Genomic DNA, 23,170 nt, shown 5'->3' on the forward strand with positions numbered 1-23,170 from the left:
GGGACCTAAGCTACCACTCTCTCCCCAAGCTACTATCCTTCTTCAACCAGGACATTCCCCCTTTTACCTTGAACTTCCAATCCTGTAGGATTTTCCCTGAAATGTCTCTCAAATATAATTTTCTTGGACAGATAAAAAGACTATGGCCCAGAAGGGGACGGTTATTTTCCCAGATTCACTCAACAACTAAGGAGTGAAAAAAAAAAAAGGGGGGGTAAAGCCAGCGCTAAAACCCAGGCTTCCCAGTTGGTGAACTTGCTCTTTGCACAACACCTCGCTATACTCAGTTTCCTGTAATGTGAGAATATGGAGGCACTTGTCCTGGCCAACCTTCAACTCCTGCCCTCTCCCAGAAGCTACATAGTGAACCCTTGGTAGTGTGCACTGGCTAAGCTTCACTGAGAGTCTTCATCCTTAAAATATTTTCTAATGTTGGGAAGAAAGTAGGGGAGTGAGGAGCAGCGGGCAGCATGAGAAGAAACAAGAAATTCAGATTATAAACACCATCTTCCTGAGAATTGGCCCAAGTGGGATTACAAAAAGAATGTAACTCTTCCCCCTCCCCCACTTAACTTCTGTAAGAACCATTTATCATTTTATTTTGGGAAGCAAATCATTTAAAATATATAAATATATACTTACCAGTGAAAATAAAATATGGCAAAAATTAAAACTGCAGAAGTACCATCTATGAGAAGCCATATGAACATATAGTACCTTGGTGTCTGTAAAACACGAAATGAGTAACAGTTAAAGCACTTTGCAGTTGGAAGGGATTTTAGATCACGTGGGCCAAGTCCCTCGCTCTGCTACAAGAGCTAGAAGAGGGACAGAAGGGGGGATAGACCAGGTGGAGGAACACTGACTGACATGGTGGTCTCAAACACACAGAGTACCTGCTGCTATCCTAAGAACTACCCTTTACACATGCAGGGAGCCCTACTAGGGACAAAATACTTTATACCCTTCATCTCCCTTGACCCTCAAGACAGAGGTCTGAGAAAGTCACTGTGTTCACAGTAATTCTTCCTATTATACAGATGTGAAGCTGGGTCCAGAAAAGTCCGATAGGAAGTCTGTTCTGGACCAGGACTACAGCCCAGGCTTCTTTTCTTCTAGTCCTCTATGTTTTCATGGCATGTGTTCCTAAATGTGTCTGTACGAATCTACCTGGGCAGCTTTTAGTAATACAGGTTCCTGGGTCTCACTACAGATGTACGGAATCAGAATCTCTGCATTTTTAACAAGCCTCCCAGATGATGCTGAAGCAACTAGTTTGTGAACCAGCATTTGGGAACCACTGTTCTAAATTATCATGCTTTAAATATGTTGAAATTATAATACCCCCTTACCTTACATGCCCCTTCTCCATGCTCCTTGCCTGAATCACCCAACTCCTACAGTCCTATCTCCTGGGTCCTCCTATGTGAGTTTCACAATTCCCTAGTTTGATCCTCCCTTCCCAGCTCCAATGTTCCCCCTACTCCAATTTCACTCGATACCACAGCGGCTGGCACATTTTATTATTTCTCAGGTCACTCTCAACCCTGTATCAAGGTCTTCCCTTGGACTGAATAATAATAACACTAAGGATCGTGATAATAATGATAACAACAAACATTTAATGAGTATTTATTAGGAGCCAGGTAGGTGTTCTAAGAACTTTGAAGGCATTTTCATGTCCTCACAACAACCCCAAGAGGCAGGTATAGTGGAAGCTCTTAATGAGCCTCCTCTAAACCGAGGCCCTTAATTCCCTCTGGGAAACATACTGACCGATGCCTTGGCCTACTGACTGCTCCAGGACGCTCAGCAGGTGAACAGTATGTTCACCAAGAATCAGTTGCCCTTGTCTCCAAATGGCTTAGTTGGGTCAGTATTACTTGTTACTGTAATTCTGCAGTGTAATTAAATATTGCTTAAATCTACAAAATCAGAGTGAAAAAAAGTATGTCATTGTCAAGAAAATTAAGTCAATGCTTTGAAACATTCAATGAAGACAGAATAGGTCACTATAAAAAATAAACTGCAATGGAATTAGGTGAGGGTGGAATAGTGTAAGAGACTGGAGTAGGGGAATTATAAAAAAGTAGATGAATTCCTCCTTCAGATTTGTTTTCCCCAATGACTTTCTCATTTCACTTTAAAGAAACAAAAATTAGAAATCACAGCTGGTTCGTTGGGTGTTAAAAGAACCAAGAGAACACAGAATTCAATCAGCTGAAGTATCCTCAAAGAAAAGACCTTGGCCCTATACAAAAGGTGAATAAATGAATAGTTTAAATTAAATTAAAATGTGTAAGGCATGTCTGTGGTAGACTGTTTACAAAAACAACCACACTACTCCTCTCAAGCCTCTCTGCAGGCTTCTTTGCCATGTGGCTTTGCTGCTCCTCACCAACCTGATGTGAAGTCTGTTTCTCCCTCACCTTGAATCTGGACTTGGCCATGTGATGTTCTTTGGCCAATCAGGCATTAGGAAACATAACACTGGGAGAACCTGGAAAAGTGCCTGGGCATTGAGGCTTGGCCTCCCTTGAGGCTGGGAACCCTTCTGTCACTAGGTGAACACATCCAGGCTAGCCTCCGTGACGGTTTATGACCACATGGAGAGAGACACAGTCATCCCAGCTGTCCCAACCATCCTGGTAAGGCCCCAGACATAGGAGTGAGTCCATCCTAGAGCATCTAGCCCAGCCATACTGGCTCAGACCAGAGGAACTACTCAGCCGTTGTACAGAATTATGAGAAATAATGCCTTTTGTCTTAAGCCGCTAAGTTTTGAGGTATTTTTTTTTAAAGCAGTAAAAGCTACCTAATAGCATATGTATCTTTTTTTTTTTTTTAATAAATCCCTGCTTCAACTAACTTTTTCAATTAACTGACCAATGATCAGTCCAATTGTGTTGGATCAAAGTACTTCTACTGGAATATTATTATCTCCAATTTACAAAACAACACACTGAGGCATGGACAGGTTAATTAAGATTTCCAAGTTGACAATATAAATACTGGAGCCAAGATTTGAACCTGCACAATCTGACTCCAGAGCGTGGGATGCTGGCCCCACCTCCCTGAAGCAGTGACACACAGCAGGAGCCTGGAACTGTATATTGGGCCCTTTAAACAAGCCTCGGCCAGGTGTGGAGGAAAGATTTTCCACCTATACCTTTTGATATTTTGAATTTTGAAACACATGAATTTATTACCAATTCAAACATTAAAAAGAAAAAAAAAGGCTTTCAGCAACAGTGGTAGCACTTAAGTAAATGTGTAGCCTCCCAAGGGGACAACTTTGAATGAGACATTACTGATTTGGGGGGATAGGATTATGGAGGAATGTATTGCTTTCAGAATTATGCATTTTTGTAATGACTGAATTTTATGTAATAAACAAGCTTACATTTATAATCCATTAAAAAGAACAAAAATGTTAGAAAAATATATAGAAATTCTACAGAACATTAAAAAAGCCCTGACCACAGACCCTGCCTACTGGAGTTGGGCTGAACACACATTTTTGCCTCCAGTCCCTATTTCTCACCTTGACTGGTCTCTGTCCTGGGCTCACACCCACAACTCACAGTTTACTCAGTACTCAAAACAACAGCGCTATAACTCATAATATTTCATTTAATCCTGACACAGAAAACCTGAAAGGTGGATTTTCTTGTCCCTGCTTTACAGTAAGTAATAAGAGGATGTTAAAGTGGGACTTTTTCTTGCTGTTTCAAGTAAGGCTCCACAGGTCAGGACTGAACAGGGGGGCTAAGGGCCCCATGTTCCAAAGTGAGGGGCTAGGTCCTCTCCACAGGCCTCTGCTGAATTCCCGTGGAGGATTTCTTAGAGTTGTCTACATATTGTGCTTCCCACCCCACCCATGGTGATAGGGGCAGGTTGCTTTCCTCTCATCTCAGGCCAACTAAGAGGGGCTTCAAGAAGACTGCTTGGAGATTCCCTGGCCTGTGTTTCCTAGAATTTCAGCTTGAAGTAGCTGGGCAAAAAAGGAGAGATGGCTGTACTTTCTTGACTTGGAGGTTGGGGCTGTGATTAAAGGAGTGATGTGACTCCCGTAAAGGGAGTTTACAAAAAAAGGAAAAAAAAAACCCACTGCCGTTGAGACGATTCTAACTCATAGCAACCCTACAGGACTAAGTGGAACTGCCCCATAGTTTCCAAGGAGTGACTGGTGGATTCGAACTGCTGAGCTCTTAGTTAGCAGCCATAGCTCTTAACACACCACGAAATGGAGTTTGGGTGCAGTAAACTGCAGAATCCTGGAGGGCTGAGAGGGAAGTTATATGGGGGCAGGTGGGTGAGGAAGCTTTTCCTGGGCCAACAAACCTGTCATCCAAGGTTCCCTGCAGGTCATCTCCAGGAACCCATGGAAACCACCAGAGAGAGGAGAGCTCAGAGATTTGACACCTGCCATCACGGGGCCTTTAATGCAGTATGGGCCCTGTGAGACAGTACTCTGAACCCCTCTCCCTAATCCCTTCTCCCCCCCGGTCCTGACCCTTGATAGGTTAGAAATGGGGATTAGGGAGGGCAGACGTAGGAAGATGGAAACCAGAGACCTCTGCCCACTTCAGCGTTCTCTGCCAAAAGCTTTACGTCACTACAGTTTGGAGTTTGGGTTATTACTCTAGAACAGGCACTTAAATTCTGAAATAAGGCTTTTTTATGACTAAAAGTAAACTTCAAAAAAGTGTCTAAGAGTGGCTAAAAAAGCTATGGGACCTAAGTGATACTTCATTCAGGGGAGGGAAAAGCCTAGCTTACAAAGCAGGTTTTAAACGTCAGTGAGGAAAATTTAAACTGTTTTCTGCTTGTATGCTATTGTGTCCCAACCTGCTCAATCTACTCTCTACCCAAACAAGATAAAAGGACTCTGTAGCAGTTAACTGGTTAGCTGGGGCTCCTTCCACTGACAGTTACTGACAGGATTTGGCAGGTATTACAACCCAGGTCCTTCAGGTTCCCAAGCCTCTGGCAATGAGCAGTAGTAGGGTCAGAAGGGAAAACCAAGCTAGGCAACTGGACACTGGCTCCCTTCTTCAGAAGTGTTTTGTTCAGGGTACACAGTTTTTATACCAATGAAACCCAGTAGAAACCCAAAAATAGACCCACGCAAATATGCCCAACTGATTTTTGACAGAGGTGCAAAAGCAACTTGTGATGGTTAGTTTTCACTTTTGTTCATACACTTGGTTTTCTCCTCATACTCCATGCCATTATTCATTGTTGCCACGCCTTTAGGAAAGTAACAAAGCTCTGGAGTCAGACCTCATTCTGAATCCCACATCATGAGACCTCGCAGAAGGATCTTAGACTCTAGGAGCTTCAATTTCTTCATGGGAATGATAACAGTAGCTAACTTAGAGGGTTAAATATCCAAAAGCATATTTTAGAAGTAATTCAATAAATGGCAATACTAATTAATCTCTCCCTGCAAATCACAGAAGGATCTAGGTGAGAGAAGGGAAAATGGTATATCTCCAATATCAAAGAAATCTCTACTCTTAAATAGCTCCCTAGTGGACTGTACAGTGGGTAATGTAGGGTGAGGTGGGAGGACATAGATCCCTATGGTACCAGGCTTGGAAGAACAATATGGGCAACCAGCTCACCATGAAGAAGTGAGGGTGGTCAATCTCACTCAGGAGCTTAATGTTGTCTGTGGTGACTGAATGAATTCTGGAGCACCAGGCCAGTGAGAAGAGCCAAGGCTTATTGACGAGATATAAGTTGATGGTGATGTTAGCGGCTTTATAATCTCTGAAATAAAAAGAGAACCCACAGGGTATTTAGACCTAGTCTCACTCTCATCATCGACAAAAGGAAAAGCCACCATGTTATTGAAAGGCTGTTGTCTAAATCACCAGGAGCAGTGGGTCCTGGGATGACTTATGATGGAATATGACAGAATAGGCTCACATTGCAACGGGATAAAGGGCTGAATTCAATGCCTCTGCTCCCTTAGCAGCGTGGTGTGCTGGTAAACTGGATCTCCTAAGGAAAAGGAAAAAAAAGAGAGGGGCAGGGGGAGGAGAGAGAGGGAGAAAGGAATTCCTTATTTGTGGCATTTGCAAATTTCCATGATGTAAATACTCCTATGTTGGCCAATTTCAGCTATCACTGGTAAAACCAGTTTGCAAATTCCTGAATATTTAATCATTGGAAAACAGTTTCATGATTTCTTAAAAAAGATAAACATAGTTAGCATATGATTCAGTGATTCTCTCCTTGCTATATAAAAAAAAAACCTGCCAAAAATTTGAAACAGGTATTCGAATCCCATTTCTGGCAATACAAGTTTGGAACCCTGGTGGTACAGTGATTAAAAGCTTGGCTGCTAACCAAAAGGTTGGCACTTTGAATCCACCAGCCACTCCTTTGAAACCCTATGGGGCAGTTCTACCCTGTCCTATAGGGTCCGTATGAGTCTGAATCGACTCCATGGAAATGGGTTTGGTTTTGGTTTATCCAAACAAAAGCTATTTCAAATAGTCAAAAGGTGGAAACAGCACAAATGTCCATCGCTGGATGACTGGATAAAGAAACTGTAGCATATCCATACAATGGACGGAAGGATATATATTATTCAGTCATAAAAAAGTATGACGTACTGCCTCATGCTACAATGTGAATGAACCTCAAACACATTATGCTAAGTGAAAGACGCCAGACACAAAAGACCACATATTGTATGATTCCATTTATACGAATTATCCAGAATATGTAAATCCATAGAAACAAAATATAGAGTTGTGGCTGCCAGGGGTTAGGGTGTTAGGAGAATGGGGACTGCTTGCTTAATGAGTACAAGGTTTCTGTTTGGGATGATGAGCAATGAAAATGCCAAAGCTTGGGTCAGACACACCTTAGTTCTAAAAGTGACATCCGTGCTCTTTAATACTTTAAAGAGGTCTTTTGCAGCAGATTTGGCCAATGCAATGTATTGCCTGATTTTTTGAATACTGCTTCTATGGGCATTGATTATGGATCAAAGTGAAATGAAATCCTTGACAACTTCAATATTTTCTCCGTTTATCATAATGTTGCTTATTGGTCCAGTTGTGAGGATTTCTGTTTTCTTTATGTTGAGGTGTAATCCATACTGAAGGCTGTGGTCTTTGATCTTCATCAGTAAGTGCTTCAAATAATCTTCACTTTCAGCAAGGAAGGTTGTGTCATTTGCATAACACAGGTTGTTAATGAGTCTTCCTCCAATCCTGATGCCTCATTCTTCTTCATATAGCCCAGCTTCTCAGATTATTTGCTTAGCATACAGATTGAATAAGTATGGTGAAAGGATACAACCCTGACTCATACCTTTCCGGACTTTAAACCACAGAGTATTCCCTTGTTCTGTTCAAAAGACTGCCTCTTGGTCTATGTACAGGTTCCACATGAGAATTAATAAATTTAGTAAGACTGTAAAACATATTTAATATGCAAAAATAAAATTTATTCCTATATGCTAACAATGAACAAATAGAAAAAGAAATAAAAAACAGTATCATTCATAATAGCATTCAAGTTATAAAGTACCTAGAGATAAATTCAATAAATATAAACTTGAGGACATTAGGCTAAGTGAAATACACAAAAGGACAAATACTGTTTGATTCCACTTATACAAGGTACCTAGAATAGGCAAATTCATAGAGGCAGAAAATAGAATAGAGGTTATCAAGGGCTGAGGAGAGGAGAAAAAGGGGAGTTGTTGTTTAATAGGTATAGAATTTCTACATGGGATGATGAAAAGATCTGGAAATAGAAGTGATAGTAACGCAACATTAAGAATGTACTTAACACCACTGAATTGTAGTCAAAAATCTTAAAACGGTAAATTTTATGTTACCACAATAAAAAAGAAAGAAAAAAGAAACAGACCTACACAGATATGGCCAAATTGTTTTGACAAAGGCGCAAAGGCAATTTAATGGGAAAGTATAGTCTTTTCAGCAAATAGGGTGAAACAATTGGATATCTATATCCAAGAAAACGAACCTTGATCTAAACTTTCCCCTAGATAAAACTGAGTGAAAATAGATCATACATAAACGTAAAATGTAAAGGTATAATACTTTTAAAATAAAACATAGGAGAAAATCCTTGTGACCTTGGATTAGGCAAAGAATTCTTAAATATGATACTACAAACATGATCCATAAAAGGAAAAAACTGAAAAATTGCATTTCATAAATTAAAAACATTTCCTCCGCCAGAAAGAACAGTGAGAGAATGTAAAGACAAGCTACAGAAAGGGAGAAAATATTTTCAAATCACATACTGAGCAACAAACTTGTATCCAGAACATATAAAGAACTCTCAAAACCCAAAGGTAAGAAAACAAACAATCTAATTTTAAAAATAATGGACACCCATTCCTCATAAAAACTCTCAATAAAATAGGAATAGAAGGGAAATTCCTCAACATAATAATGGGCATTTTTATATAAATATAAAACCAAGAGCCAACATCTTTCTCAATGGAGATACGCTGAAAGCATTCTCCCTGAGAATGGGAACAAGACAAAGATGCCCTTTATCACCACTATTTAATATTGTGCTGGAAGTCCTAGCTAGAGCAGTAAGGAAAGAAAAAGAAATAAAGGACACCTAAATTGAAAAGGAAGAAGTAAAATTATCCCTTTTTGCAGATGGTATGATCCTATACACAGAGAACCCCAAAGAGTCCACAAGAAAACCACTGGAACTAATAGAAAGATTCAGAAGACTAGCAGGATACAAGACCAACATAAAAAATCAGGTGGATTCCTATACACCAACAAAGTGAACTCTGAAGAGGAAATCAGGAAAACAATACCATTTACAATAGCCCCTAAAAAGATAAAATACTTAGGAACAAATCTAACCAGAGACATAAAAGACCAATACAAAGAAAACTACAAAACACTACCGCAAGAAACCAAAACAGAACTACATAAATGAACAAAGATACCATGCTCATGGATAGGAAGATGCAACATTGTGAAAATGTCAATCTTACCCAAAGCAATCTTCAGATATAATGCAATCCCAATCCAGATACCAACAGCATTCTTTAACGAGAGGGAAAAACTAATCACCAACTTTATATGGAAAGGAAATAGGTCCCAGATAACCAAAGCATTATTGAAGAAAAAGAACAAGGTAGGAGGCCTCACACTACCTACTATACACCCACAGTAGTAAAAACAGCCTGGAACTGGTACAAAGAAGAAACACAGACCAATGGAACAGAATTGAGAACCCAGATGTAAATCCACCCACCCACGGACAACTAATCTTTGACAAAGAACCAAAGCCCATTAAATGGGGAAAAGGCAGTGTCTTTTGGTGCTGGCAAAACTGGATGTCTATCTGTAAAAAAAGAAACAAGACCCATACCTCAAACCATACACAAAAACTAACTCAAAATGGATCAAAGACCTAAACATAAAATGTAAAACAATAAAGATCATGGAAGAGAAAACAGGGACAGTGCTAAGGGTCCTAATACATGGCATACATATAACACAAACCATAACTTACGATGCACAAACACCTGAAGAGAAACTACATAACTGGGTAAAAAAATAAAAAGAAATAACTGGGAGCTCATAAAAATTATGCATATTAAAAGGCTTCCCCAAAAGAGTAAAAAGAGAACCTACAGACTGGGAAAAAAAAAAAATTGGCTACAACATACCTAACAAGGGTATAATCTTTAAAATCTATAGAACACTTCAACATTTTAACAACAAAAAGACAAATAACCCAATTAAAAAATAGGCATAGGATATGAAGAGACACTTGATTAAAGAAGACATTTAGGCAGCTAACAGACACATGAGAAAATGTTTATAGTCATTAGCCATTAGAGAAATGCAAATCAAAACTACAATGAGATACCAGTTCATTCCAACATTACTAGCACTAATCAAAAAAACAGAAAATAACAAATGTTGGAGAAGTTGCAGGGAGACTGGAACGCTTATGCACTGCAGGAGGGAATGTAAAATGGTACAACCGCTATAGAATACCATATGGCGCCTCCTTAAAAAGCTAGAAATAGAAATATCATACAATCCAGCAATCCTACTCCTAGGAATATATCCTAGAGAAATAAAAGCTGTCACTTGAATACACGCATGCACACCCATGTTCACTGCAGTATTATTCACAAGAGCAAAAAAGATGGAAACACTCTAAGCGTGCTTCAACAGAGAGAAGAAGTCAGGAAGGGACAGGAAACCTGCATAAACGGACAAGGGGAAGCCAGGGTGTAAAGGGAAAGCAGGAGCATTCTGACACATTGAGGGGATTCCAACCAATGTAACACAATAGTTTGTGTATAAATTTTTGAATGAGAAATAACTTGCACTGTAAACTTTCACCTAAAACACAGTAAAATCAAAAAGAGAGAAAAAAAGGAAAGAAAAATAGTGAAAGAAAAAAAAAAGGATAACTTCATCAGACACTTAACGAAAGAGGATACTGAATGCCAAATAAACACATTAAAAGATAATTAACATCATTAGCCATTAGGTAAATGCGAATTAAAACCACTGTAAGATACCATTACACATCTACTAGAAGGGAAGAAAAGAAACAAAGAAAAGCAAAACAAAAATACTTGACACTACCAAGAGCTGTGGAAGATGCAGTGCAGCCAGCATACATTGCTGGTGTCCAGCCCCTCTGGAAAATGCTTTGGCAGTTCCTCAAAATGTTAAACATGTTAAGGATGTTGACAGCAAGTGGAACTCTCATACTTTGCTGGTAAAATAAGAAATGGTACAACCACTTTGAAAATCAGTTTGGTAGTTTCTTAAAAAGTTAAGCAGGAGGCGGGGCCAAGATGGCGGACTAGGTGGACGCTACCGCGGATCCCTCTTGCAACAAAGACTTGGAAAAACAAGTGAATCGATCACATACATAACAATCTACGAACTCTGAACAACAAACACAGACTTAGAGACGGAGAACGAACAAATACGGGCAGACAGCGATCGTTTTCAGAACCAGAAGCCAGCGTACCAGGCAGGTGACCTCTGGAGCCCGATCTGGGGCAGAGCCCAGGGGGCAGACGGCACAGAAAAGGGGCCCAGCCCTACACCCCGAACTCATCCCGGGAGGGAGCCTAGCTGATTGGCGCAGGCGGCGTAGCGGCACAGCCGGTAGGAGAAGCACCCGGGAGGCAGTGACAGATCTCGGAGCGGGGAGAGCAGCGTCCCAGCCGGGGAGCCGTCCCACCGGGAGTTTGGCGGGAAGTGGGCGTGGCGAGAGCATGGGGATCAGCTATATTTCCCTAAAGCGACCCCGGGGGCGGGCCCAGCTGTTCGTGAGGGCGACGCCCACCCAGTTCGCGCGAGCGGTGGGGCGCAACAGAGGGAGAAGTCCCCAGGAGGAAGTGACTGGTCTCGGAGCAGGGAGAGCAGCGTCCCAGCCGGGGAGCCCTCCTGCTGGAATTGTGGCGAGCGCGGGTGGAGCGTGAGCGCGGCGACCAGTTATATTTCCCTGAATTGACCCCAGGGGCGGGCCCAGCCATTCGTGCGGGCAAGCCCACCCAGTTCGCGCGAGCGGAGCGGCGCGCCGGAGGGAGAAGTCCCCGAGAGGAAGTGACTGGTCTTGGAGCGGGGGGAGCCGTCCCGCTGGGATATTGGCAGGTGCGGGCGGAGCGTGAATGCGGGAATCAGCTCTATATTCTGAGGTGCTACACTCCTAGCTCTCTGATCCCTCCCCCACACTCCCCAGGCGGCTCCATTAACATCCGAATACCCTGAGCCAGAGGGAGAATTCAGATAGGGATCTGACTGCATTTTTTTTTTTAGCTGATTACCTGGAAAAGCTAGTTTCCCAGTGATGGCTCGGAGACAGCAGTCTATATCAAACCACATAAAGAAACAGACCATGACAGCTTCTCCAACCCCCCAAACAAAAGAATCAAAATCTTTCCCAAATGAAGATACAATCCTGGAATTATCGGATATAGAATATAAAAAACTAATTTACAGAATGCTTAAAGACATCACAAATGAAATTAGGCTAACTGCAGAAAAAGCCAAAGAACACACTGATAAAACACTTGAAGAACTCAAAAAGATTATTCAGGAACATAGTGGAAAAATTAATAAGTTGCAAGAATCCATAGAGAGACAGCATGTAGAAATCCAAAAGATTAACAATAAAATTACAGAATTAGACAACGCGATAGGAAGTCAGAGGAGCAGACTCGAGCAATTAGAATGTAGACTGGGACTTCTGGAGGACCAGGGAATCAACACCAATATAGCTGAAAAAAAATCAGATAAAAGAATTTAAAAAAATGAAGAAACCCTAAGAATCACGTGGGATTCTATCAAGAAGGATAAATTGCGAGTGATTGGAGTCCCAGAACAGGGAGGGGGGACAGAAAACACAGAGAAAATAGTTGAAGAACTCCTGACACAAAACTTCCCTGACATCATGAAAGACGAAAGGATAGCTATCCAAGATGCTCATCGAACCCCATTTAAGATTGATCCAAAAAGAAAAACACCAAGACATATTATCATCAAACTTGCCAAAACCAAAGACAAACAGAAAATTTTAAAAGCAGCCAGGGAGAAAAGAAAGGTTTCCTTCAAGGGAGAATCAATAAGAATAAGTTCAGACTACTCAGCAGAAACCATGCAAGCAAGAAGGGAATGGGACGACGTATACAGAGCACTGAAGGAGAAAAACTGCCAACCAAGGATCATATATCCAGCAAAACTCTCTCTGAAATATGAAGGAGAAATTAAGATATTTACAGATAAACACAAGTTCAGAGAATTTGCAAAAACTAAACCAAGACTGCAAGAAATGCTAAAGGAGATTGTTTGGCCTGATGACCAATAATATCAGGTACCAGCACAATACAAGGCCGCAAAACAGAACGTCCTGATATCAACGCAACTCAAATAGGGAAAACACAAAAACAAACAAATTAAGATTAATTCTAAAAAATAAATAAATCAACAAAATAATACACATAACAGGGAATCATGGAAATCAATAGATAAATGATCACAATAATCAAAAAGAGGGACTAAATATAGGAGGCATTGAACTGCCAGATGGAGAGTGATACAAGGCAATATAGAACGATACAAGTTAGGTTTTTACTTAGAAAAATAGGGGTAAATAATAAGGTAACCACAAAAAGGAATATCAATTCCATAACTCAAGAAAAAAGCCAAGAAAAACGTAACGACTCAACTAACATAAAGTTAAACATTATGAAAATGAGGATCTCACAATCTACTAAGAAAACCGTCTCGGCACAAAAAAGTATGTGGAAAAATGAAATGGCCAACAACCCACATGAAAAGGCATCAAAATGACAGCGCTAAAAACTTATTTATCTATAATTAAGCTGAATGTAAATGGACTAAATGCACCAATAAAGAGACAGAGAGTCACGGACTGGATAAAGAAACACGATCCATCCATATGCTGCCTACAAGAGACACACCTTAGACTTAGAGACACAAACAAACTAAAACTCAAAGGATGGAAAAAAATATATCAAGCAAATAATAAGCAAAAAAGAAGAGGAGTAGCAATATTAATTTCTGACAAAATAGACTTTAGACTTAAATCCACCACAAAGGATAAAGAAGGACACTATATAATGATAAAAGGGACAATTGATCAGGAAGACATAACCATATTAAATATTTATGCACCCAATGACAGGGCTGCAAGATACATAAATCAAATTTTAACAGAATTGAAAAGTGAGATAGACACATCCACATTTATAGTAGGAGACTTCAACACACCACTTTCGGAGAAGGACAGGACATCCAGTAAGAAGCTCAATAGAGACACAGAAGACCTACTTACAACAATCAACCAACTTGACCTCATTGATTATACAGAACCCTCCACCCAACTGCTGCAAAATATACTTTTTTTTCTAGCACACATGGAACATTCTCTAGAATAGACCACATATTAGGTCATAAAACAAATCTTTGCAGAATCCAAAACATCGAAATATTACAAAGCATCTTCTCAGACCACAAGGCAATGAAGCTAGAAATCAATAACAGAAAAACTAGGGAAAAGAAATCAAATACTTGGAAAATGAACAATACCCTACTGAAAAAAGACTGGGTTATAGAAGACATCAAGGAGGGAATAAGGAAATTCTTAGAAAGCAACGAGAATGAAAATACTTCCTATCAAAACCTCTGGGACACAGCAAAAGCAGTGCTCAGAGGCCAATTTATATCGATAAATGCACACATACAAAAAGAAGAAAGAGCCAAAATCAGAGAACTGTCCCGACAACTTGAACAAATAGAAAGTGAGCAACAAAAGAACCCATCAGGCACCAAAGAAAACAAATAATAAAAATCAGAGCTGAACTAAATGAATTAGAGAACAGAAAAACAACTGAAAGAATTAACAAAGCCAAAAGCTGGTTCTTTGAAAAAATTAACAAAATTGATAAACCATTGGCTAGACTGACTAAAGAAAAACAGGAAAGGAAACAACCCGAATAAGAAACGAGAAGGACCACATCACAACAGAGCCAAATGAAATTAAAAGAATCATTTCAGATTACTACGAAAAATTGTACTCTAACAAATTTGAAAACCTAGAAGAAATGGATAAATTCTTGGAAAAATACTACCTACCTAAACTAACACATTCAGAAGTAGAACAACTAAATAGACCCATAACAAAAAAAGAGATTGAAACGGTAATCAAAAAACTTCCAACAAAAAAAAGTCCTGGCCCAGACGGCTTCACTGCAGAGTTCTACCAAACCTTCAGAGAAGACTCAACACCACTACTACTGAAGGTTTTCAAAGCATAGAAAAAGACGGAATACTACCCAACTCATTCTATGAAGCTACCATCTCCCTGATACCAAAACCAGGTAAAGACATTACAAAACAAGAAAATTATAGACCTATATCCCTCATGAACACAGATGCAAAAATCCTCAACAAAATTCTAGCCAATGGAATCCAATAACACATCAAAAAAATAATTCACCCTGATCAAGTGGGATTTATACCAGGTATGCAAGGCTGGTTTAATATCAGAAAAACCATTAATGTAATCCATCACATAAATAAAACAAAAGATAAAAACCACATGATCTTATCAACAGATGCAGAAAAGGCATTTGACAAAGTTCAACACCCATTTATGATAAAAACTCTTACCAAAATAGGAATTGAAGGAAAATTCCTCAACATAATAAAGGGCATCTAAGCAAAGCCAACAGCCAATATCACTCTAAATGGGGAGAACCTGAAAGCATTTCCCTTGAGAACGGGAACCAGACAAGGATGCCCTTTATCACCACTCTTATTCAACATCGTACTTGAAGTCCTAGCCAGGGCAATTAGGCTAGACAAAGAAATAAAGGGTATCCAGATTGGCAAGGAGGAAGTAAAGCTATCACTATTTGCAGATGACATGATCGTATACATGGAAAACCCTAAGGAATCCTCCAGAAAACTACTGAAACTAATAGAAGAGTTTGGCAGAGTCTCAGGTTATAAAATAAACATACAAAAATCACTTGGATTCCTCTACATCAACAAAAAGAACACCGAAGAGGAAATAACCAAATCAATACCATTCACAGTAGCCCCCAAGAAGATAAAATACTTAGGAATAAATCTTACCAAGGATGTAAAAGACCTGTACAAAGAAAACTATAAAACTCTGCTACAAGAAATTCAAAAGGACATACTTAAGTGGAAAAATATACCCTGCTCATGGATAGGAAGACTTAACATAGTAAAAATGTCTGTTCTACCAAAAGCCATCTATACATATAATGCACTTCCAATCCAAATACCAATGTCATATTTTAAGGGGATAGAGAAACAAATCACTAATTTCATATGGAAGGGAAAGAACCCCCGGATAAGTAAAGCATTACTGAAAAAGAAGAAGAAAGTGGGAGGCCTCACTCTACCTGATTTCAGAACCTATTATACAGCTACAGTAGTCAAAACAGCCTGGTACTGGTACAACAACAGGCACATAGACCAATGGAACAGAATTGAGAACCCAGATATAAATCCATCCATGTATGAGCAGCTGATATTTGACAAAGGACCAGTGTCAGTCAATTGGGGAAAAGATAGTCTTTTTAACAAATGGTGCTGGCATAACTGGATATCCATTTGCAAAAGAATGAAACAGGACCCATACCTCACACCATGCACAAAAACTAACTCCAAGTGGATCAAAGACCTAAACATAAAGACTAAAACGATAAAGATCATGGAAGAAAAAATAGGGACAACCCTAGGAGCCCTAATACAGGGCATAAACAGAATACAAAACACTACCAAAAATGATGAAGAGAAACCAGATAACTGGGAGCTCCTAAAAATCAAACACCTATGCTCATCTAAAGACTTCACCAAAAGAGTAAAAAGACCACCTACAGACTGGGAAAGAATATTCAGCTATGACATCTCAGACCAGCGCCTGATCTCTAAAATCTATATGATTCTGTCAAAACTCAACCACAAAAAGACAAACAACCCAACCAAGAAGTGGGCAAAGGACATGAACACACATTTCACTAAAGAAGATATTCAGGCAGCCAACAGATACATGAGAAAATGCTCCCGATCATTAGCCATTAGAGAAATGCAAATTAAAACTACGATGAGATTCCATCTCACACCAACTAGACTGGCATTAATCCAAAAAACACAAAATAATAAACGTTGGAGAGGCCGCGGAGAGATTGGAACTCTCATACACTGCTGGTGGGATTGTAAAATGGTACAACCACTTTGGAAACCCATCTGGCGTTATCTTAAACAGTTAGAAATAGAACTACCATACAACCCAGAAATCCCACTCCTCGGAATATACTCTAGAGATACAAGAGCCTTCACACAAACAGATATATGCACACCCATGTTTACTGCAGCTCTGTTTACAATAGCAAAAAGCTGGAAGCAACCAAGGGGTCCATCAACGGATGAATGGGTAAATAAATTGTGGTATATTCACACAATGGAATACTACACATCGATAAAGAACAGTGACGAATCTCTGAAACATTTCATAACATGGATGAATCTGGAAGGCATTATGCTGAGCGAAATGAGTCAGAGGCAAAAGGACAAATATTGTATAAGACCACTATTATAAGATCTTGAGAAATAGAAAAAACGGAGAAGAACACATACTTTTGTGGTTACAAAGGGGGGAGGGAGGGAGGGAGGGAGAGGGTTTTTTACTGATCAATTAGTAGATAAGAACTGCTTTGGGTGAAGAGAAAGACAACACTCAATACAAGGAAGGTCAGTCTAATTGGACTGGACTAAAAGCAAAGAGGTTTCTGGGATAAAATGAAAGCTTCAAAGGTCAGTGGAGCAGGGGCTGGGGTCTGGGGAACATGGTTTGACGGGACTTCTAAGTCAATGGGCAGAACAATTCTATTATGAAAACATTCTGCAACCCACTTTGAAATGTGGCGTCTGGGGTCCTAAATGCCAACAAGCGGCCATCTAAGATACATCAATTGGTCTCAACCCACCTGGAGCAAAGGCAAAGGAAGAACACCAAAGTCACACGACAACTAAGAACCCAAGAGATAGAAAGGGCCACATGAACCAGAGACCTACATTATCCTGAGACCAGAAGAACTAGTTGGTCCCTGGCCACAATCGATGTCTGCCCTGTCAGGGAGCACAATACACAATTCCTGAGGGAGCAGGAGACCAATGGGATACAGACCCCAAATTCTCATAAAAAGACCATACTTAATGGTATGACTGCGACTAGAGGAATCCCGGAGGCAATGCTCCCCAGACCTTCTGATGGCACAGGACAGGAACCATCCCCGAAGACAACTCATCAGGCATGAAAAGGACTGGTCAGCGGCGGGGGGGAGAGATGCTGATGAAGAGTGAGCTAATTAAATCAGGTGGACACTGGAGAGTGTGTTGGCAACTCTTGACTGGAGGGGGGATGGGAAGATAGAGAGAGAGGGAAGACGGCAAAATTGGCACGAAACGAGAGACTGAAAGGGCTGACTCAATAGGGGGAGAGCAAGTGGGAGAAGGGAGTAAGATGTATGTAAACTTACATGTGACAGACTGATCGGAATGGTAAATGTTCACTTGAAGCTTAATAAAAATTAATTAAAAAAAAAAAGTTAAACATATACTTAACCATATCATGCAGTCCTTCCACTCCCAGGTACCTACCCTAGAGAAATGAAAACTTATATGCACACAAAACCTTTACATGAAAGTTCTTACCAGCTTTATTTGCAATAACCCCAAACTAAGAACAAGCCAAATGTCTATGAACAAGTGACTATATAGACAAATTGTGCCATATCCATACAATGAAATACTACTTGGTAATAAAAAGGAATTAACTATTCATACATGGAAAATATGAATAAATCTCAAAATGATTATTCTAACTGAAAGAAGCCACACCCTCCTCTAAAAAAAAAAAGAGTACATACTGTGTGGTTTCATTACAGAAACTTCTATATAAGGCAAAGAAATCTACAGAGAGGCAAAGAAAGCAGATGCATGATTTGTCTGGGGACAGGGCTGGGGAAAGAACAGGGCAGTAGGAGGGAGTGCAAAGGAGTGATGGACACGTCCATTATTTTGACTCAGGTGATGGTTCCAGGAGGGTATACACATGACAGAATTTTTTAACATGTAAACTTCATATTTGTGCAGCTTATTGTATGCCAGTTTTACTTCAATAAAGCTGTACATAAAATTGTTAGGCTAAAATATTCTCCACAAAATTTGAATTTGTAAAATTGGGCTTGAGAAAATTAGACATGATAAAAATATAATACAAATGAAAACTCACAATGGTAAAAGTTATAATTCATAAAACACCACGAGGATAAAAATTGATTAGTCAATTCTTTATTATGAAATTTTCAGGGGAAATAATTAATCCTATTAAAATAACTTCTGTAAGTTAAAAACAGAAAAAAAAAATTGAGATAAGATCACTGCAGTTTCTCAGAAGATAGGCCTGGCAATCTGCTTCTGAAAGGTCATAGTTTTGGAAACCCCTGTACACATGGGATCACCATGAGTTGGAATCGACTTGACAGCAACTAACAACTGCAGTTTATAGAAAACTGATTGAGAAATTAAACAGATATCTCTTTGGAAAATAGTTTCTCAATGTTCATATAACTCTGATTAAAGTAATATATCTAAAACATTCTCAGAGTCAAAACAGCAAGGCTTTTTACAATGTCTTATAACAGTGGCCTGATGGACTAGAAAGTGAACACTGATCACAGAAAATGTACTTAAAATTTGATTGTAATCAGATCATCAACATTACACAAATATTTAATGTATAACTGTTTCATTTGTTATAATTTAGAGATACTTACGGGGAATGATTTTGAATAAAGTCCTGTTCATGAATTTATTGCAAACAGCTTTGTATTACAGCTACATGGGAAAAAGACTTATTCTCCCTACTAGAGTACATACCGTCCTTAAGGAAGAGGAGGATGCCTTGCTTATGTTGACCTTTTATATAAAATTTGTATGATGCATTTACATATTACTACTCAGCAAACATTTGTTGAGCTAAATGAAGCTCCTTAACTTTATACGAGAACTCCGGATATGATCCCTGTTAAACCTGAGGGAAGTTGGGACTATGGCTATATAACGATGGCCAAGGGAATACCTATAAAGGCACAGTGGTAAAAGAACTTGGACTCTGGCATCTGTCAGGCCTATGTTTAAAGCCCAGGTGCACAACTGACCAACTGTCAGTGATGAATTACCTAACCGCTCTGAGCTTTAGTTTCCTTATTTAAAAAATGGGATAATAATGCCCACTACATACTACATAGGAGCCCTGGTGGCATAGTGGTTAAGAGCTTGCTGTTAATTAAAAGGTCAGCAGTTTGAATCCAAAAGCCACTCCTTGGAAATCCTATGGAGCAGTTCTATTCTGTCCTATAGGGTTGCTATGAGTTGGAATTGACTCGATGGCAATGGGTTTTTGCTTTTTCACATAGTTTGTATGGATGGAGATGATAAAAGCAGCAGCTAACATTTATTGTGCTTTTGCATTTGTCCAGCATTCTGCTCTGTGCATTACAAGAATTACCTCCCTCTTTCAGCCATTCCTTCCAGTAGGTACCATTGTCATCCTTAACTTACAAATGAGAAAACTGATGATCAGAAACTTCCCAAAGTCACACAGGAAATGATGGGTAGGGCAGGGTTTGAAACAGAATCGGTGTTCTACTAACCACAAGACTTTACACATAATAAAGGCTCAACAAATGGAAGCTTTTATAATTATTGTTCAACTACTAGATCAATCTAAGTTATGATTAGGAGGGAAGAACATAACTTTAGAGTCATTTTCTATTTGAAAAAAGTAAAAGTAAATAGAAATGCACTCATAATAGAAGGGTAACTGTGTAAAGAAAAATCTTCTGGTTGAGAAATAGACAGTAAAGCACACATAATTTTCCAATGCTAAAAGAAAAAAAAGACATTATATGAGTAACCTCCCATGGCCAGAGAGACAGAAAATGCAGACACAGAGGTATATCCAACAGCCTGCTTCATGGCTTGGAATGCAGAAAAGTGTCTATGGGAATTTTTATGAAGCCCAGCAAGACCTTGTGATTTAGGCTGGGTTCTCTAGAGAGGCAAAACCAGTGAAGTGTATAAATATCTGTATAGAGAGATTTATATAAAGGAAATGGCTCATGTGGTTGTAGAGGCCAGGAAGTCCCAATCTGTGGGTCACGCTGGAGGCTTCCCCTGATTCACATAGCTGCAAGGGCTGGCAAACCCAAGATCAACAAGTGAGACAGCAGGGCTCTGGCTCACAGGCTACGAAGACGAATGAATCCCATGACCGGCAGGCAAGATGGCAGATAAGCTGCTAGCTCAAGTCCCAAGAACTGGAGGTCAGACAAACAGGAGCTGGCTGCAGGATCCAGTGTGAGGAAAAGCCCTAATGATCACACCTTGTATATATATCTCTCTCTCCAAGGAAGACTGTCTCTGGAACATTTACAGTTACCTGAAAAAATTATCCTTAAATCTAAAAGAAAGGATATGAAATAAAAAGTTACCGTTTTACTCCTAGGTGCTTTTAATCAGGGACAGGTTGCCCAATAACAACGTAGGCACATGCTTAGAGCATCAAAAAAAGAGGGGCACCAGTTGTCCAAAGCAAAGACCCAGAGATGCCAAGCAGACAGGACACAAGGAAAAGTGGGTACCAAAGTGGAAGGAAACTGGCAGGGCACTAAATGAAACTGATTCAGCTCCAGTGGTGAGAATGTGCCAACTGGAAGTAAAGTTAATGCAGGGTCACGAGGGCACCCACATGAAAGGTTGTTTAAGCTATGAAGCCCCTACCACTTCAACACCTTTGTTGACATCTGTGTCCTACAGTCCCCCCCTTATCTCAGCAGGTCTCTTGAGTAAATACTATTTCTTTCTAATAAACAGAGGTGGGGGTGCCCTGTTGCATCTAACTCTTGCTTTGTTCACCCAATATGCAAAAGGATCCAAAATGAGCAGTTACTGGGCAAGGACAGATAATAATTTATATATATATATATATACATATATAAAATTAATATTATGATAACAGATCTCTGATCCATTTTGAGAGAACATTCACATCTGCTGATCCAGCAACTCCAGCCAGGAGGCCAGCAATGCTGTTTGCTGTGATATAAACACAAGGGTACGCTCTTGCACACATCCTGCTAAACAACCAATGGGAACTATAGTCCCAGATGACATACAGAAGTGAGGGAACTTGAATAAGTCGACCATTGCAATGAACTTGATCAAGTTACTTTTAAACTGTATAGCATTTATGTACAGAGTTATGTCCTAAGCTTTGTACACAATATTTATAACTTTAAAATACGTTTGGCATACATGTGGATGTAATCTTGCTGTTTGTGTTGTTAGGTGCTGTCGAGTCGGTTCCGACTCAGCGACCATATGCACAACAGAACGTAACACTGCCCGGTCCTGCGCCATCCTTACAATCGTTGCTATGCTTGAGCTCATTGTTGCCGACACTGTGTCAATCCACCTTGTTGAGGGTCTTCCTCTTTTCCGCTGACCCTGTACTCTGCCAAGCATGATGTCCTTCTCCAGGGACTGATTCCCTCCTGACAACATGTCGAAAGTATGTAAGACTTTCGACAGTCTCGCCATCCTTGCCTCTAAGGAGCATTCTGGCCCCACTTCTTCCAAGACAGATTTGTTTGTTCTTTTTGCAGTCCATAGTATATTCAATATTCTTCCCCAACACCACAATTCAAAGGCGTCAACTCTTCTTCCGTCTTCCTTATTCATTGTCCAGCTTTCACATGCATACGATGTGATTGAAAATACCATGGCTTGGGTCAGGTGCACCTTAGTATTCAGGGCGACATCTTTGCTCTTCAACACTTTGAAGAGGTCCTTTGCAGCAGATTTGCCCAATGTAATGCGTCTTTTGATTTCTTGACTGCTGCTTCTATGGCTGTTGATTGTGGATCCAAGTAAAATGAAGTCCTTGACAACTTCAGTCTTTTCTCCCTTTATCATGATGTTGCTCATTGGTCCAGTTGTGAGGATTTTTGTTTTCTTTATGTTGAGGTGCAGTCCATACTGTAGGCTGTGGTCTTTGATCTTCATTAGTAAGTGCTAGAAGTCCTCTTCACTTTCAGCAAGCAAGCTTGTGTCATCTGCATAACACAGGTTGTTAATGAGTCTTCCTCTAATCCTGATGCTCTGTTCTTCTTCATATAGTCCAGCTTCTCGGATTATTTGTTCAGCATACAGATTAAATAGGTATGGTGAAAGAATACAACCCTGACGCACACCTTTCCTGACTTTAAACCAATCAGTATCGCCTTGTTCTGTCCGAACAACCGCCTCTTGATCTATGTAAAGGTTCCTCATGAGCACGATTAAGTGTTCTGGAATTCCCATTCTTTGCAGTGTTAGCCATAATTGGTTATGATCCACATAGTCGAATGCCTTTGCATAGTCAATAAAACACAGATAAACATCCTCCTGGTATTCTCTGCTTTCAGCCAGGATCCATCTGACATCCGCAATGATATCCCTGGTTCCACGTCCTCTTCTGAAACTGGCCTGAATTTCTGGCA

At 40.0% G+C, this 23,170-nt stretch overlaps 1 protein-coding gene across 1 annotated transcript in view; it reads right to left on the bottom strand.

Annotated features, from left to right (window-relative positions):
• Nucleotides 1–638: 638 nt before the first annotated feature.
• The window catches only part of LOC135232184 (glycerophosphodiester phosphodiesterase domain-containing protein 4-like), a 104,792-nt gene continuing 82,260 nt past the window's right edge, over nt 639–23,170 (bottom strand). The window contains exons 14-15 of the mRNA XM_064289519.1: nt 5,631–5,778; nt 639–725 (exon numbers count right to left, since the gene is read on the bottom strand). Coding sequence (XP_064145589.1) covers nt 639–725; nt 5,631–5,778 — 235 coding nt within the window. The remainder of the gene's footprint in view (nt 726–5,630; nt 5,779–23,170) is intronic.

The sequence above is a fragment of the Loxodonta africana genome, chromosome 7, assembly GCF_030014295.1.
Source record: "Loxodonta africana isolate mLoxAfr1 chromosome 7, mLoxAfr1.hap2, whole genome shotgun sequence".
In the NCBI taxonomy this organism is placed as follows: Eukaryota; Metazoa; Chordata; class Mammalia; order Proboscidea; family Elephantidae; genus Loxodonta; species Loxodonta africana.